Below are 19,660 nucleotides of genomic sequence, written 5' to 3'. Positions count from 1 at the left end.
TCACTTTGCAGTCAAACTTGTTTAATTTCTTTCTGTTTTTATGGCTGTCAATAAAATAAAAAAGCAGAATGTAACAGTAATAATGTCAAATACAGTAAATGTGTTTAAAAATGATCATAAGAAACATTTAAAAATAATAATTTTCAGATCATATTTAAATTGTTTTGATTTAGGTTCAGTGTAGGATATAAAGGCCAATTATTTAATTTGTAAACAACATGTCTAACATAACATCATAGGCTACTTACTAACAGTATAAATGTGACTGTAAAAAAAAGGAAAAGGATAATATTTGAGGTCACTGGCCTCAAAAAGTTCGAAAACCGCTGAAAAAAATGATTCATTAAGATCCACACTAGCATAAAACTTGCAAAGGCATCTGGACATCTCATGACCTAACTCAACAAGAATGTCCATAAACCCATTTCAAATTCGTCCTCGTGTTTAAACAGTCTAGAATACGAAAACTGGATTCTCCTACATCATGTTATCTCCAAATTATTTTAATGTGACCGTGCATACCACGGTGTGTAGGCCTGATTCATGCTAGGAACAACCAAGATAAACTGAAATTGAGCAACAGCTTTGGTGTTTTTTCCTCTCGGAGCAGGAGGTGGAGCTTTTGGAGAGATTCCTCTTCATGAAGTTTTCCAGCAGGACTGATGCAGCAGCACATCAGCAGTGTTCGCCTCCACCTCAAACAGCTCTTCATTTACAGAAGTTACACATCGCCTGCAGAACTCACGTCACTGAATGCAACTTTGGATAAGGGAACTGCTTGTTTACTAGGGACATAGAGCGAGTGTTGAAGTGCACTGGTTTTGTGGAGTACATAGAAACACTCCAGCATCAGGATGAGAGCGATTAACTTGGACACTTACAGCCTGTCTCTGCTGACCGCTAAAGAAGACATCCTCAACCCGCGAGCATCCACCAACTGGTACAGTAAACATTACTTATTAGTTGTGGCAAATCTTAGCGAGCTGCCTGTCTAGACTGCATTTTTTGGCGTTATAAACGCGTGCAGCATTTTTATATATCATATGAACTGAATGTTGTCTAGGTAGGCAGCTTTGGTTTTGAGACACAACAGAAGACGTGCGCTGATGCTTTGGAATTAATATTGCGTAGTTGCTTTTTAATGTTTTCAGAATTAGCCTACGTTTATAATAATGTACATTTGAATGCTCTTGAGTTTTGCACTGTGCAAAAAAGTTAAAACATGTTCTGGAAAGAAGAAAAAAGGAAGTAGGCTACTTGTTTACTGAGTACTTTTTGTGACAAGTAAAATATACCAGGCCACTTCCCTCAAGCCCCATTGCTGAAGATTTGGTCATTGAAGGTGTTTTTTACACGAATTTGAACGGAAAGTTATGAGCAAATACCCTGGTTTTGTTCCTCTGGAAGAGCTTGATATAATACTTCTCACTGCAATTTCTCCCTTAGTGTTTACCTGTAACGTTATGCAAATCAGCTCAGTTGCGATATATAGGCTTCTGTACCCTATATAGCTGCAAGTACAAATTAAATAGGGTAGAAACATACCCTTTAAACAACAAGCTTACAAAATGTTAACATTTGTATTTGACGCACATGTTAAGACCAATAATACACAATTTACATCAGTTGTATGTAAAAGCTGCACGCATTTTCATGTTTTTCCACTGTTATAGCGCCACCTTCTGTCCAAAAAGGCTGAAAGCTCGCATGCTTTTAAAATAGTATTGAAATACTTATGTAATACTTACATTATGTATAATGACAGTCGCACGGTTTATGTTGGTCAAAGCAAAGGCATATAAAACTTCAAGTTCACATTAACATATCAAAGTTTGTAATTTTTATAGCACCACCAACTGGCCCAGCCCAACCAAGTTTCTATATACACTTACTAAAGTTCATTTAAGATACTTATTTGGTTCAGGAAGAGTGCTGCAGTAATGACATATTTTGTAGGCCAACCCAGAAGTTAGCATCACCCTGGTTCCCTCTACAAAAACCCAATAGGTTTTCTATTGTATTTTGATTTATTGCAGAAAAAAAGCTCAGTGACTAACAAAAGTTTATGATTTTACGTTTTGTTCATCATGATAATCTACATAAATTTTATGAATTCTGAAATGAACTACACTATGGTCACATGACTAATGTCGCCATAGCATCCGACAACGGTATCAGTATTTATTTTAAAAACATTTTCCCTGAATGTTATAATAGTTTACAAGAGTATGATTATTAACACAGTGAGGTTGTGAAAGCAGACTAGTTGGTAAATGAGTTCACCTGTTCAGCTGATGACGTTTAATGTTCCCGTTACCTCTCTAGTCCCATTTAGCCACTCGTTAGCAACTGCCTTTTTTAAGACAAGTAAATGCTTTAAATCATAAGAGGGTACTAATGTATTTTATGTAATAGAACTTGAAAATATCTTCAGCGTGTGTTCACCACAAACCTTATTTCAGGCATTTAACCAAAAACCCATTTAAAAATCCTATTGACTTAAGGACAATGGAACCGGAAGTGTTAAAATGCTAACTCGTTTCCGGGTTTTGGCCTACAAAAATAAGTCATCCCTGCAGCACTTTATCATGGCTGTTTTATTGAAATAGGCCGTGCCCTACATTCTTGATTATGTAAAATTTTAAGTTTAACATATTTTGATGATTATATTGACATTGGCACTCATGTATACACAAATGCAAAATTTGGTACAGACAAATTACAGGTACAACTATTAAAAAAAAGAAAAAGAAAAAAGAAACTAGTTTGCAAAAGTAATTTTCTTTTGAAAAATCCAATATGGTGGAAACATTTACTTGGCAGAAATAAATATATATATATATTGCTCTATAGCTCTTCCTGTAGTTCTCTAAATTTCATGTTTCTACTATTTATGGGTTATTCTGTATATTTATTTTTAAGCCATAAAAAGTATAGTAATCCTAATGAAAACAGTAGGGTTCCCAGCATTTTGTTTTTGGATTTCTAATTAAAAAAAATCCGCTAGCTGCGGTATTCTATAAAATGGAGCCATTAATTGGCCTGTAAAATGATTCAAAGGTTTTTCCTGGTTCCTCATTTTGTGCATGCATGTGCGTGTGTGCATTTTGGGTTGAATGATGTAAGAACCAAACCAGCCCCTTTCATCTGTGACTTTCTACCATGATGTCATAAAGTTATATTCTGCCTCAGCTTCTGGCCTCTGGGTAGAGTAGTAGTTAGCAGGGTGGTTTGAACTTAAGTGGACACCCACATGATTAGAGACACCTTTTTTTGAAACTGAATACACATGCGCTCATTCATTTAGAGAAGAAGTTAATAGCCTGTTCCCACTCGCCACTCACTCAACTATGATCTCATCATTTGTTGGCTTCTAATATACTGAACACATTGAAAAAGTGACAGTAATTACAAGTATTTCAATATAATCTGCATGTATCAGCTTGGATATACATTTGTTTAAACTTTATCAATGCCTGATCTGACAGTTCAAAAGTCCTGCAGTGTCTTTCCTCTGTGTCAGATCTTGGCAACGCTTGTTATATCAGCAGTGTCATTGTCTCTCCTATATTTCAGCAAGCTCAGGCTAATTCCTGCAAATTCCCTGGCAGTGGCTGCCTAAACGATCCAGGCAGCACCCATTCTGTTTTTCCACATGCTTAATTACCGTGGAAACATGCTCAGAAACAGTCGCTGACTCTTTAGGCTTTACAAGCCTATCAGGCCCATTCATGTACTGCCTGGTTCTGTCTGCTGACAGCCGGAATGGCAATGGTTTGTCGACTTTGTATTTCACACTGTCACTTTGACATGTCAAGTCACTCAAGTAAGAATAAAATGGCCCATAAAAGCAGATGCTGAACATTAGCAGTGAAACAAGACCTGTGAATTTTTATCAAAATGGGAAACTCACACTTCTGCACCACAGTTATCTCTTAACTCTGTACTTTTGTGCTCTGAACAATTGGTGTTATTGACTTATTGAGCTGTTCAGATGCACTTTGAGCACACTAGAATGAGAAATATCTTCTGCCATCGGCAGATTTTGCTTGATATGGGGTTTTGCTTATTTACAAAACTTTGCCTATTGAAATAAAAAATGAAGTAATTCCCAAATGAAATCAAAATTGGAGTTTGGGGGTTTGGGAATTGTTAGTTCATATATGTTACGTTCAAAGCCATTATTACGTTCAATAATGCTACAAAAGTTTTTGATTTCAAATAAATGCTGTTTTTCGAAATATATAAATGCTGTTCTAGTCATAAAATAATTCTGAAAATGTATCACCGCTTCCACAAAAATACTTCATCAATACATCAAAACAATTTTCAACATTAATAATAATTATAAATGTTTCTTGAGCACCAAATCAGCATATTAGAATGATTTCTGAAGGATCATGTGACACTGAAGACTGGAGTAATGATGAAAATTCAGTTTTGCCATCACAGGAATAAATTACATTTTAAATATATATATAAAAACAGAAAACTGTTATTTTAAATTGTAATAATATTTCACAATTTTACTGTTTTTACTGTATTTTTAATCAAGTAAAATTGGTGAGCATGAGACTTTTTTCAAAAACATTTAAAATCTTACTGACTCCAGACTTTTGAATGGTATATCCCGACTTCCTTTTTCAAAAAGAAAAATTTCATAACAAGAAAAAAAGTGGGGTCCAGTGTTCTTTTGGACCCCATTGAATTTCATTGTATGAGTCAAAACTGTTCTACAGAATATCTTCTTTTGTGTTCTGCAGACGTGAATGAGGACAAAATATTGCATAAAGCTGCTTATGGGAAAAATCCAAATCTACTGACTCTATTCTAAAATGCAGCCAAACTAACTTGGTCTGGTGGAAGGTTCCACTTGGAAAATTGCAATTCTCAGAAATATCTCCTAGTATAGAGGTACTAACCATGACTGATTCTTCGTTCTTGATTCATCAGTCTTGTGGGTCTTAGGATTAGAGTTATACCTGACAGTCTTTTCACATGTCACTCAGAAGTTCTTGAGAAATAAATGTCTGCAAATGGTCATTTATTTCCTTGTAGCATTTAGCAGCTGTAGTGTTTGCTGTGGATGGGTGTGTAGAGATTCCCAAGATTTTACGGTACATGAGTCATATTCAGTCATTGTATTCAAAACTAATGCAGTAAGAACTGATTCTGTGCAACATGTTTTTATTGTTGTTCTCATAATTTGTAAAGTGCCCTGCAGTACAAGAAATGATACGAGATAAAAGACAATATGATTATATGCTTTTGTAAGAAGCATACATTTCATAACTTGTTGTTTTGGTTGTAAGCCATAACATATTGTTTTTATATTGGCAGGGATGAATTACGCTCATTGTGAATTTATCATCCTAAGCCTTATGCAGGCAAAGACAACTCCTGAGGGATGTGACTGAAACTGTGAAGGCGTGGCAGAATTCTTTCCAATGAACATTGTAGGAGGTTATGATAAAAAGCCACAGTTGTGACATTTGAATCTTGAAGGTGGTTTCACCCCCCTTCAGACAAAGAGGGATTCAATCACTGTCCTTTAACATTTTCACAGAGCAAAGATGCAACTGTTAACGTGTTATAATAAGTTGCATGGTTTGAAAATGCACACATGTCTTTTGATGGTGATAAATTTAATCCATGATGTTTTTAAGGAACTGGCCTGCTTGTAAAGAAGGAACAGAGCTCAGGTGCTTACATCTCCATGCTGTTGGAGCACAGGTTTATGCATGATTTAAGAGCCTCAAGGTGCAGTGTTCTCATGTTACCACTAATAAAACATCTGCTGAGCATGGTGAGTTATCACCTTAAGAACATTATTCAGTACTAATAATGTACAATGGTAACCTTAATTGACCTCTGCTGGTAGTTTTGATAAAGAAGTATAAGAATTAGGGGTGGGTAATATGACCAAAATCTTATATCGAGTAACGATATATATTGTGATAGTTATTTTTGCTTTAAATCAGTTTTTTATGATATCAACATTTTTGGTACCATTGAAATTTCATAATTCTTGTCACCATTTTCAATATCACAAAAAACTACTAGCTTAAGTATTAAAAAAAACTCTTAAGGTTACTGAAAACAAGTAAACAGTGATAAAAAAGATCAAAGAAACTAACTACAAGCATATAGGAAAACAAACTACAATAGAACAAAGACACAAATGAAATAGACCTGAAAAACTTTGAGCACAGAAATACTACACAAATTGTCGGATATAAAGTAATGAAATGTAGCCTATAAAAAACACTGCATACTCTTCAATGTGTAAATTAAACACATTTATTCTTATTAAAGTTACAAAATTGATTCAGTCGAGAGCAGTGAGAGATTTTCTCTCTTTTGTTGTTTGATTAACATTAGTGACAGACCGCAGCAGGTTTAATAGGCTGCTGTCACTTTAGGACTGAATGCACTAATCTAATACACTTGTGCGTTTTCTTTCTCAGCTGTTTACATTCACTTAAGACATAAATGACTGTGTTTACAAGGATACTTGCAAAGATGGACATTTTGACATGGTATGTATGTGCATTTAACCGTTTAAGCCCAATTAGGCGGCAAAAAGAAAAGACTTCAGTACTGGCGCTCTATGAGCAGCAGCTTTGTGACAGCGCGCATATAGCGAAATAAGTTCTCTTTCTCTGGCTACTGCTTCAACAATTTAAAATCACTTTTTTTTTTTTTTTTTAAATCGCAATGCTTAAAAGCGCATGCAAATGATAAGCTTTCATGACCGTGCATCACAGCAATGTCACATGAGCATAAGCCGTAAGTCCAAAATCTATACCAGTAGATACAATGTTTAGATGAGATTTTCTATCCCCCCAACATGATTCAAAACAAAAGGTAAAACATATATATATATATATATATATATATTTTTTTTTTTTACTTTTATTTTTTTTTTTTTCATTTTAATTCATTTATTAATTTATCTGTTTACGTTGCTAATACTCCGTCTTTCACACAAAATCACTTGCTCTGACTCAATGTTGAATGTCATTTGTTAAATTACCTTGATGGATTGAATTTCAACTGTTCTACCGGTTGACAAATTTACCGGTTAATAGTGTCTAACGGTATACTGCCCACCCCTGATAAGAATAATCGATAATTATGCACAAAACAATTGGGAAAGTAAAAAATACATGCAATCATTTTATCTTATGACATTAATAAGATTTTCAAGATTTCCCCTGTCAAACACATTTTTGAAAGTCACATCAATTTAGTTTTCTGGAGAACCGTAAAGAATATTGTAACTAAAAGAACAAGAAGAAAATACTTTTTTTTTTTTTTTTTTTTTTCTACTTCAAAATGTCAAGTTTTATTATTTTTGGTACAGGTCTTTTCTGGAACAAAAAAAACAGAAATTAAAAACATTTTTTTTTCTTTTTCTGGCGAACTTCTTAACTCCTTGCCTGGCAAGTGTTATTTCTGTACTTTCGCAGTACATTCCTGTTCTCTGTGCACTTGAAATGTTTACAGTACTTGTACTGTGAAAGAAAGAGATTAAATTTTGAGAATAAGCGTTGCTGTTGGAGTGGTTGAGAGACATTTCTCTGCAGAAATGCCTTAAATGTACAAAAGGAATTGGTGAATTAATAAAGTAACAATTATGTTTGACAGCTTAGTTATTAAAAGAGTAGTTTCCTTTGTAGTTTTATATGTATCTAATACCATCTGCATACTTTGATGTGATTTGATCTGCATCACCATTTGTTTCAATTTCAATTGGGTTTCATGCAACTAGGCCAATCTGACATACTTGGAATCAGATATTATGCTGCTTGTATACTTTTATCCACTGGTAACAAAGGTTTAATGTACCAGCAACTATCTGTTCCTGTTTGAGCAAAGTCCATTTTATCACAAGGGTGTCCAAATTCATTCAAAAATGACAATATAAGGCAAACAGACAGATAAAGATATTTTCAGTCAGGTGAAAAAAAGCATGTCATCTCAACCATCCTTAAACACAAAAGGAAGATCAATGTGACTTCTTTATCTAAGTACTTTTATAGCATCACCTTAGTGGGGTTATTTAGTTTTTATGGTGGTTGGGTTACCACAGGAATGTTTTATAGTGGCAAATGAGCAATTAAGCTATTGAGCAGTGAATGAAGAGATATTTTAGTGTTGACTGTGTCCCAAGTAAGTGCTTCATTGATTTATTTTAAAGACCCAGGGGACTTTCCCAAGTATGCTGAGGAAGAAAGTTGATCTTGGAAGCTCCAGGTTGTTGGACATGCTGATGTTCCTCATATCAATTATCAGTCTTGCAGGAGTGCCGATATGTTTTGTAAATGTTTCCTAATCCTTAAACTACCACCTTTTAATGTACAAATTGTTGTTTACATTACACTCCTGTAATGCAGAGATGCTGAATGAGCGTCTTTGGAAAGCCTGAATGGATGTTTATTCACAAGCATGTCTTGAAATTGAACATATGGCATATTACTTTGTGTTCTTCACTCTCATAGCACTCTTGACAGCAATGTTCAAACGCTCCATATGTCTCTGTCAGCAATGGCTGCCATACACAAGTCCGCTCAAACTGTGACTTAGGATCTAGTCGTTCTACTACACATTTTGAAGGTACCACCTTGCACTTCAGTACTGCTTATATGAAATAAATATGGATTTCAGATCGAGAAGTATATGTAGATGATTTCACGCTCAATTCAGTCACCTCATGGATCATTAACTAAACCTCACATCATGTTGACAATCTGTGTTGTTTGTTGGGAAATGCCTGGACGTTGTGTAGGTGGCTACTCTCTCTGGCTCCTCCAATGTTGAACTCAATGGGAAAATGTTAATGGAGTTCCTCTAAGCTGCAAGGCTGGGTCAAAAGCCTCAAACAAGGCTGTTTGTTGTATGTTAAGTTTTAGTCCCACACAGATGGCTTGTGGTTGCTGGAGGAGCTGTGAGCCATTAACTTGTCCAGTAAAATTAACATTTGTTGCAGTTGGATATCTGGATACTCTCAGAAGTCTCCAAATATCTGCTTTCTTTCGAAGACGTTGAAATGACTTCCAGTTGAGATTTTTTTGGTTCTTTCTTGAACCTTGAAGATCAATAATAGAATCATGTGCAAGCCTTTCCATACTCAACTTTCAAGTTTTGTGCTTGCCAAAAGTTTTGGCAAATGAGCATGGCACATATGCCTCTTTTCATTGTGCTTTCATGTAGTTTTTTTGGCCAATCTTGTCTAGTTGAAAGATTTTTCCATTTCTTTTCCTAAATCATGTTAAATGCATTTGCTTTGACCATGGAGCCGAGACTCTGAGCAAGTCTTAGAGCACTATATCATTTCAAACATTTATGATGTTCTCATATTTCATTCCTATCTTTGTCCAATACAGGAAGTATATATAAAAAACTTTTGAAAATAGAGAGACACTACTGTTCAAAAGTTTTATGTTTTTGAAAGAAGTCTCTTATGCTCAGCAAGACTGCATTTATGTGATAACAAGCATCATTACTTCAGTTTTCAGTATCACATGATCCTTCAGAAATCATTCTAATATGCTGATCTAGTGCTCAAGAAACATTTCTTATGATCAATGTTGAAAACAGTTGTGCTGCTGCTTAAAATTCTTTAACGAATAGAATGGTTCTTTTGAACGGTAGTTCAAAGATTTGAGCACTGATGTTCTATTGTGGAAACATTTGCATTCTTCAATAATGCTGCCTTCAGTTTGTGTGCCAAATTCTACACACGCTCCTCTAAGGTGGTGAATGACATGGTGCAGATTGAGGTGTGCATTTACAAGGAGGTCTTTATCACGCCCCATAATGACTCACAGTAGCCTTTTACCTAAGGAGGTCATGTTGTTTGCAGCTCATGTGTGCTTTTAACAACTGAGCCTGTTATATCTATGCTCAACGTATTGTAAGTGGACCTCATGCTGTTTGCAGGTTTCCTCTCCGCTGCTTTGAAGTTCTGGCTTTGACTAGCTCAAAACAAATGGAGACAAGGAGTCCGTTGCAGCTAAGACATACCTAATACCAGTTGAGACACATTTGAGCCTTTTTATGTGGCTTTAGTCTAGTCTAATAAATTATATTTTTTCTTCTTGTTTTTAATGTTATTTGTGTTGACAAAATTAAGACTTTCATTTTATCTTGAGATTGATCGAGAATAAACATTCCTCTTGTGCTGGTGGCGTAATATGAGGTGAAAATAGGAACGTTTGTGGTGTTTAGTGTTTGTGTTGGGTTTACACAACACAAAATTGGCTCTGCCTGAGGCCTTTAATCACCTCAGATTGGAAACTTACACATGGGCAGAATAAATCAACAAACAGCCTGCATACCTAAAGACTCCCACAGAGTAATGAGAACAGCTCTAACACAGCCATAGATTCAGCTGAATCTGATGTTACCTCATCCTTCACCTCACATAACCTGAAAGAGCATGAGGTTTTGCCAGTGTATTATTGGAGATTATACTAAGACGAAATACAAAAGACAGGGCTTAATCTACAAGCATTACAACATTGTCAGTGGTTGTTTTTAAGCTAAGACACAGGTGACTGGGTATCCTGGCACATCTCCATTGCAGGTAGGTACAATTCCAATAAAGCTGGTGTTTTGATTCAAGTCTTTGCGGTTAGCAGGTGTCTGTTAGCTCGAATCACCAGACTGTGTATCAAACGTGATTCTAATTTCAAATGTGGAATGTTTTTTAAATGGTTTCAACAGCTGCTCAATATAGCAAGTCAATCAACCCAGGTTTCGTTTTGCATTGTTTACTGCTTTTCAAACTGTTTTGAACTGTCAGCTACCTGCAATGAAACTTTTCCTTTATCTATTTGGGAAGAAGGTATTATGGTCCTAATTACATTATAATGTCATGAGAGTTTCCCTGAAAATCTCCCTGCATGTTTTTCATGACATACTGTATGATTAACTAATGAATCAGGAAAATTGTATTGAAAAGTAATGGTGGGAAAGGTGTGAAAGAAGAGTAGGAGGAGGTGGAGATTAAATGATAAACTTCTAGAGAAAGAGATACAGTTCTGAAAAAAGGTAGATCTTAGATAAGATGAAAATTTATGGAAAGTTTGTGAATCTTTAAGAATCATACGTTGCACTGAAAATATGGACAGTGTATGTTATGTCACTGTTATCACTCATGTGCCAATGATAACCTCCTCATGTGTCAGTAGACTAAAGTTGCTGACACCTCTCTTACAAGAAACTATACGGAGTTAGAGTGAGGAAAACAAAACAAAAAAACAAAGCAAAATGAAGAATGCTTATGCGTTGTTGATTGTGTGAAGGATACCAGACTGTGTGTACATGAGCGAGGGTCTGTGTTCCAGTAGCTGTGTGGGACAGACGCAGGAAATGCCAGAGTTGTCCCAGAGGAGTGTTTTGTTGTAGAGGCCAGTGGCTAAACTCACCCTCTCCGGTTAGTGACTTCAGAACTGAAGGTTGGAGACCTTGGAGTTTTGAAGAAAGCTACATAGTTGTGATGAGTTTACTTTGGCTTTAAATTTTCAAAACAGTGCAGACACCTTGCAGAAAATATGTTCACAAGTCTACCCTCTTGCACTACAATTTAAATACTGCTACTTCTGTTGTATTCTTGTAGCTCAAGCAGTAGAAAATGGCGTTAGCATGAATTCAAATCCCAGGGAATGCATGAAGTAAACTGTACCTTGCTTTCGTTGCTTTAGATAAAAGAGTCTGCCAAATGCATAAATGTAAATGTTTGTGATGATGTCCATGATGTTTCGCTAGAGCTGGAGGCCTTGAGCCATAGTCCTCGTTACTTACTGAGAAGGGGAAGGAAAAAAAAATGGGAGGATTTAAATGGTTCCAATGTAATTGTCTGAGAAAAGCATTTGAAATAATGAAACATTATATATAATTATATAATTATAGTAGTTTCTCCCAGATCAGCTTCAGCAGTTATTACATAAATGATTATGGCCATCAAATTATGACCAATGAATTGGGCTTAAAGCTGCTCTACAATAAATAACAACAGCTTGGAAAGGTTACGGAGCTTTAGACGTTGGAGGTCAGCAGAAGATTTCCTTTAAAGGGTAATAGCGGCATTGTTGATGGAAAACAGGGAGTCAGTTCCTGTGATTCTGATAAGAGTCGTAGTAACCTTTTTGGCCTTGATGAAAAGATCCATCATCTCAAATGGACTTCCTGCACAGATGAAGGTTGTGTAGAAATAATAGAACCCATTTAAGAGAAGAATAGAATGAAACTTCCAGTCTCACTTAAACAGACTGGATGTATGAGTCAGGATTACCAAGCTTGCTTTCAGTGGATAGCTATTTATATCGCAGCTAGCCTATAAGGTTACCTATGAATGGCTGCTACAGTTCCCATTTGTAGATTGGGGTTACATAGTAGGGTTCATATTACACATTATAGTTACTTGAGTAAATGAAGCTTTAATCAAGGCTGAAACACTAGACGTATTGTTCCTGTTTCTGTTTGTTCAGGCTTTATCATGCTAGTTGGAAGCACAGACCTGGACACACCTGTTGACTCACAACTGTGAATAATGTACATAATCAAGTTTTTGCTGACCAGTTTTGCTTGTTAGTCACTGTCTTAATTGCAAAACAGTCCATGGCTAAAATCCTGACTGCAACAGCTAGTGTGTAAAGTCTTTGAGCCTACGGTAGATACTTTCCACCTAACAGGTTGTTGAAATACTTCATATTGCCACATTTGATAAGTACACGTATTAGTGTGTACAGCCCATTTACATGCACAAACTTATACAGAGTATGCTTAATCAGACATGTAAAGTCATGTAAATGCTTTAAACAGTCTATTATTACTGGCAAAGGTAGAAATTGAAAAAGTTGATCCATGATCCGTCCCGACCAGAACCCACGGTTTGAAACGCATGTGATTTGCAGAATAATTAGAGGTAAAGTTTATCAGTTGCACATGATTTAGGTCCTGTCAGTTTAAACATTCAAGCAATTTTAAACCCTTTAAGTTCCAATATCGCGCAGCCTTAATTTGGTTGTGCATGTAAATGCAGTTATTTTATTTCAGTGTGTCATATTTGTTTAGCTGTTTGGCAGAACAGAAACTCCCAGACTTTCTTTCATACCCTCTCTCTCATACTTACACAACACTTAATTTTGCAACCATATATCACATTTGCATGCCAACCTCCTCGGTCTGTTTTCTTTTACCATCCCCCATCCTCTTAAATTCAGTCCCCCATACTTCTTTTCATTTTCCCATCCTCCCTCCTCTCTCCTCCGCTATTTATTGTCAACTCTTCCACTCCATCCTTTTGTATTCTGCCAGTGTCTCTCTCTCAGGAAATCCAGACGTGTTCATTCCTATTTTACTCTTGAAATAGTTGCCATTAGCTCAAAATTGGCACCCAGGGGACTGATCCTCTGTACAAGGAGAAGCAGCATTTGTTACACTCTCACTTGGATGCCTTATAAAGCTTAGACAACTCCATACAAAGCAGTAAATTTAATTTAATAGCTACTATTATTATTATACATCTTCATTAGACTTGTGTCCCTGAGTTTAAGTCTACATTTCAGGTCTCTTGGCTGTTGAACTCATTTTAGTATGCCGAGCTATTTGCCTGTGCCTGTTCCAGACCAACATACACTCAAATAAATAGCACTTGGCACACTGTATTCAGTATGACACGGTTGCTGTGCCAGATGGCAATGTGCTCAAGTTGTTTAGTACTTTCTGCAAAGTTTGTTAGAGAGCCCACCATCCAGACTGGTATACGTCTGCCAGGCCTCTGTCTGATCCTTCAATGGCCGTAATGATCCTGAGCCATTTTCTCAGAAGCAGGGCTTTTCTTTTGCTGTGTTTCCATTCTTCCTACTTGTTATTGACTTTTGCATGCTATATTTGGTACAAAATATCCATTTTCATCAAATTCGGATATATTAAACTATAATCTGTGGTTCAGCACACAAGCAAATGCACATCGTATTGTTGCACAATGAGTGCCTCAGGCCAGCTATCTGCAAGCTTGGGCAAACCTTTTCTCCATATTGCTGTTATGAGTGGGGTTGTTTTGTCTGCTTAGATTTCTATAGCCAGTTTTTAGGACACCTGGACTGAGTAAAAACCTGGTCCTATCAGCTCATAATGAGCAGTAAAGCTTTCGTACATAAGTAAATAATACCAGCTGCCATTTCTACCAGTGATTTCAGTGTAGTGATGTTTAGACCCATTGGTTTTACGTGTCTGCTTTGAATTTATGATAGTTTTTAAACAGGCCCAGGAATATTAGTAGGCCAAATAGTACAGCCAAAAAGGCAGATTTGTAGACACTAAAGCTGAACTAGCAAGGAACTATTAGTCATTTAGTAAGTTCGGACTAAGGGGGCTGAGGGGTTTTCTGGAACTGTAAAATATGCCACAGACGACACTTGACACTTTTCATACCATTTTTAGGAGAAAACGGTTTCCTCTGTGCCAGTTTGTTTCACAACCAGGTAGGTAAATCTCCTCTGGCCACTCTTCTCTCTTGAGCCATTGATTTTGCTGAATGCTCCTCTGCACAGCTGTTTTCCAGCTTTACGCACTGCAGATGGAATGTGGCCATCTTAGGCAAGGTGGACATCCAAGTAGATTTGGTGTGAGAGTTTATTGCAAGTTTATCAACATCGCTTTCAGAGAACAGATGTAGTCAGGATGTTAGAGACAACATTTTGCTTAACACTTGGATATTGTGTAAAAAGAATGCAAAGATGCCATTTTTTGCCTAATTTGAAGTGGTGATAAGTAGTATTCAGTTCATATTTCTGTGCTCTTGGAAAGTCTTGAATGCCAAATGCTGGAATGATGGAATGACTTCATTTCATGTGGTTGTTCATGTTCTAGTGAGATGTCACAAATCACTACTTTCTTTACAGGAACTATACAAATACCAGTGGTCATGTCTGTGCATGTAGACTCATGGGCGAATGAGTAATCAATAAAGATTAATATCTTTAACTGCCATCCCATCGCTCATTTTGAGGATCAGAGCACATAAATGTTGTTGACCTCTTAATAAGATCGCAAACTAACAGGAATCTCAGACATATCTTGACTTGAACTCTTGTATACATATCACTAGATACATGTCATTCAGAAGTTTTTTTTTTTTTTTTGTCTCTAATGCTCATCAAGGCTGCATTTATTTGATCAAACATACAGTAAAAACAGTAATATTGTGAAATATTGGTGCAATATTATTACAAAAATATATTCTATTTTAATATATTTTAAATTGTAAAAAACAATTATTTTTTCATGATTATTTGATGATTAGAAAGTTCAAAAGAATAGCATTTATTCGAAATAAAATATTTTGCAACATTATAAATGTCTTTACTGTCACTTTTGGACAGTTTAATGCATCTCTGAAGAAAAGTATTAATTTATTTAGAAAAAATCTTACTGACCCCAAAATTTTAAACAGGAGTGTACATTTACATTTATTAAACAATACTGTTTTTTATCATTTCCCCTACAGATGTGACATTGCATTTTTTATAATTGTGACACAACCACCTCAGTCCATCTTAAAATGGCCTTCCCATGTTTCCTCTCTCTTTCCTTTCTCTTTTGTGCTGCCTGTCCAAACTTCATCCACCCTCATTTGTTTATGGCCTCTCTTTCTCCCTCCATTCCTCATTCTCTGTTCTTGAGCTCATAGCTGGCTGGACTGCAGAACAGGGCTGCTTGTGTTTTTCTCATCAGACTCTTGACACAGGAAGTGTGTATGTGTGAGGTGAGGACGGTCCAGACGACTTCCAGTCCAGACAACACCTCTCTCCACTAACTACAGACGGCAGGAAATGTCTAGTGCAGCATTAGATTTGATTTCAAGAAATGTATTAAGGGACGTGGTGAAATGTTTTTTAAGCATTAGTTAGTTTCTTAATATACAGTCATGTCACACTATTTACGCATTATTCTTGCTGTCAGTTCTTGCCCTCAGCTGCATGTTGTTCCCACTGGATTTCTCAGCTTTGTTTTTAGCATTTTATGGACAAGATCTTTTAAATAAATTCCAGACCAACTCAGTCTAGTCCAGAAGGATTTTAGAAGAACAATTTTGGGTTCCCCAAAGAACTTTTCTGTGAACAGTTCTTAAAATAACCATTTTTTCTTGATGTGAAAACTATGGGCCAGATTTACTAAACTAGGGAAAATTAGCGTGATAGCGCAATTCCACAAATGCGCCAATGGGAGTGGCAAGTTTTGCGCGTGATCTGCTGACGCGCAAATTAAAGAACACAGACGCAGTCAAATCATTTACATAATGACCAACGCAATCTAAATAGAGCAGTGCAAATTAGCAATGGGTCGCAAATAAGCAGAGCCGATGCTCTCATCAGGTGCGGGTCGACACAGGCGCAACTTGTTACATGTAATCTGACAAACACGTACATACATTTTGGGGCGTTAAATAATGGCGCAAATACCAGTAAATTTACTAGCGCAAACATTAGTAAATCGCATTGCGTGATTCATTGAAATCCTCTCCTCCCATAAATTTTGCGTCTGAAAGGGAAACTCCTACAAATGCATATGCAGTAAGGTCAGCCGCAAAAAAACAACTCAGTCCATGCCTTTTCTGCACTAATTTTGCACTGCGTCTTTAGTAAATCCCGACAGTAGTTTTTTAACGCCAACAGAGGGTTTACACTGGTGAAAGCTGTTAGTAAATCTGGCCCTATTTATTTAAATAATCTGAAGAACTTTTGTGCAATGGAAATCATTAATGCCAATAAAGAACCTTTATTTATTTATTTTTTTAAAGATTGTATTTGTAAGGAAGAAAAGACGATCACAGCTTCCATTTCATGATGACTTTAACTGGATTGCTGATGGTTAGTGAAAAAGATGTTTCGCCTTGAAATACTGTCTACAAAAAGTGGCTTAGTTTAGTGAATTCTCCCCATTGTCAACCGATGATTACTGTTTCATGCAAGTACGTGGGATTTTTGAGACGGCTCATATGAAAAGTGAAAGACTGAGAGTAAATGACAAGAACAAAAGCCGTCCTTTCAGTTCATGCAAAACGACTGTAGCTGCATGTGTACTTTAGCTCACCAGGGTACGTCATAGATGCCATGGAGATGCAATGCATGCCTGAAAGACAATGAGTGAAGTGCTGACTGTTTGTGCTCATTTACTATGTCAATGAGAACGTGTGTGGTCCTTACTGCATAGATAAAAACAGTACTTTCATCGGAGCTGCATGTTTAAAACACATTGATTGCAGCATGATGTGATTTGACCCTTAGATGAACCAATTAGCCATAGGACAACATGCGTTGAAAGCAGATACACAAAGGACTTTTATGTGCTGCTAAATGAAATGCACATTTGTGTATCGTAATGCACTGAAGCATAATTTTGTAGCATTGTTTGATGTTAGTACTAGCTGTCATTATGAGTAAACTCATTTGTTTGCTTAATTGGGATTGATTCTAGTTGGATTCAATGCAAAACAGGCTTTATTAGCCTAAAAATATCCCCTCATTTTAAGTCTTTGGCAAGGCCACACCCACTCAGGACAAGAAATGTCTGTTAACTCCAGTACATAGCAGAAGATTTAGGAGGAAAACCTTTTATTAGCATCTGTGTTGGCAAGCTCCCCTTCATGATATACTTGTGTCATGTTACCCTAACAGACAGCTGTTACAAGCACACCACTGATCCCCCATTACTCTCACTCTCTCGGCCTTTATATTCCCATGCTGGCGGAAGGATCAGGAACAATGGTGTCACAACATGCTAATTACAGACTGATTGGTAGGTTGGTTTGGTTGAACACAGACTCTGATGAGGGGAAACAGGCTGTTGTTGTAGCTTATGTCTGAGCTCTGAGTCAAAAGCCCAGAGGTCACAATCTGGGAGGCTTCCAGAGATCAGAAGCTTTGAGGACAATAGGGACATGATGACGACAGGCTGGTGTAGATTATCCTCATTCAGTGTAAATTCCAGGGGACAGAGTGAGGGGATTCTCAATAAGAGGTGTTTAAATGAACTACACTGAAAAAAAAAAAAAAAAAAAATGGTGTAGATTTCACGTTGAAGCAATTTTCACTCAGAAATTGCTAATACGTTTCACAAATAATGAAAAAAAAAAAAAAAAAAAACTGCAAGTAACACATTGAATTAAATGTGACATTTTGATGAAATAGTGTATTTTGCGAAATAGTATTTTTATCCAATAATCTTTGTTTTATTTAAAACTTTGAACAGACACATTACACAGTGTATAGCCAGATGAACTTCATTCAACCTGAATTTTGGCACAAGATTGTAGTTATTGAGCACAATTGTAGTCGTTCATGCAACTCAATGGATTCATGATGAGTTTAGTGTGAATATGCAGTTTGCTGCATGTTGCTGTTCATAAAGAAGCACATTTTTGCATATTTGCTTAACTTCTGATAAAGATACTCATCTATTTCCATCTATTTAAAAAAAAAAGTGGCTTTTTATGGTCATTTTTTTGATACACAAACAGTTATCTTGTAATATGTTATTTTAATATTAATATTTAATTTTAATTTAGAATCAGTATTAAAGGGTTAGTTCACCCAAAAATGAAATTTCTGTCATTTATTACTCACCCTCATGTCGTTCAGAACACAAATTAAGATATTTTTGATAAAATCCGATGACTCAGTGAGGCCTCCATTGACAGCAAGATAATTAACTTTCAGATGTCCAGAAAGGTACTCAAAACATATTTAAAACAGTTCATGTGACTACTGTGGTTCAACCTTAATATTATAAAGCGATGAGAATACTTTTTGTGTGCCAAAAAAAACAAAATAACGACTTTTCAACAATATCTAGTGATGGCCGATTTCAAAACACTGCTTCATGAAGCTTTACAAATCTTTTGTTTCGAATCAGTGGTTCGGATCGTATAAAACGTATAAAACTGGCAAAGTTACGTGAACCATTGCAATTTCGAAACAATTATGACATAACGAAGCCTCGTTTACTGAAATCATGTTACTTTGGCGCTCCGAACCACTGATTCGAAACAAAAGATTCATAAAGCTTCGAAGCTTCATGAAGCAGTGTTTTGAAATCGCCCATCACTAGATATTGTTGAAAAGTCGTTATTTTGTTTTTTAGCGCAGAAAAAGTATTCTCGTTGCTTCATAAAATTAAGGTTGAACCACTGTACTCACATGAACTGTTTTAAATATACCAATATACCTTTTTGGACATCTGAAAGTGTTAATTATCTTGCTGGCAATGCAGGCCTCACTGAGCCATCGGATTTTATCAAAAATATCTTGATTTGTGTTCTGAAGATGATCGAAGGTCTTACGGATGTGAAACGACATGAGGGTGAGTAATTAATGACAGAATTTTAATTTTTGGGTGAACTAACCCTTTAAATAATGCATTATTTAATAATCATGCAGTTATTTTTAAAGTTTACTTACTTTAAAAGTTTATTTACTTTAAAGTTTAAAAGGTCTTTCAAGGGTAAATAAATGTCTATAATGAGTAATGTTATAGATTGCATGTAAAGCAAATATTAAAAACAATTCTGCGCACAGCATGCCCCTGCCCCGCGCAATGTTCTCATCTTTTTCCCCTCTTTCCTGTTTGCATCCCTGTAAACATCATT

At 36.2% G+C, this 19,660-nt stretch overlaps 1 protein-coding gene across 1 annotated transcript in view; it reads left to right on the top strand.

Moving 5' to 3' along the window:
- The first annotated feature begins 635 nt into the window (after positions 1 to 635).
- The window catches only part of si:dkey-40c11.2 (drebrin-like protein B), a 35,034-nt gene continuing 16,009 nt past the window's right edge, over positions 636 to 19,660 (top strand). The window contains exon 1 of the mRNA XM_051893984.1: positions 636 to 940. Coding sequence (XP_051749944.1) covers positions 855 to 940 — 86 coding nt within the window. The 5' untranslated portion in view covers positions 636 to 854. The remainder of the gene's footprint in view (positions 941 to 19,660) is intronic.

The sequence above is a fragment of the Ctenopharyngodon idella genome, chromosome 5 (assembly GCF_019924925.1).
Source record: "Ctenopharyngodon idella isolate HZGC_01 chromosome 5, HZGC01, whole genome shotgun sequence".
Classification (NCBI taxonomy): Eukaryota; Metazoa; Chordata; class Actinopteri; order Cypriniformes; family Xenocyprididae; genus Ctenopharyngodon; species Ctenopharyngodon idella.
This window is presented reverse-complemented; position numbering and strand designations above follow the sequence as displayed.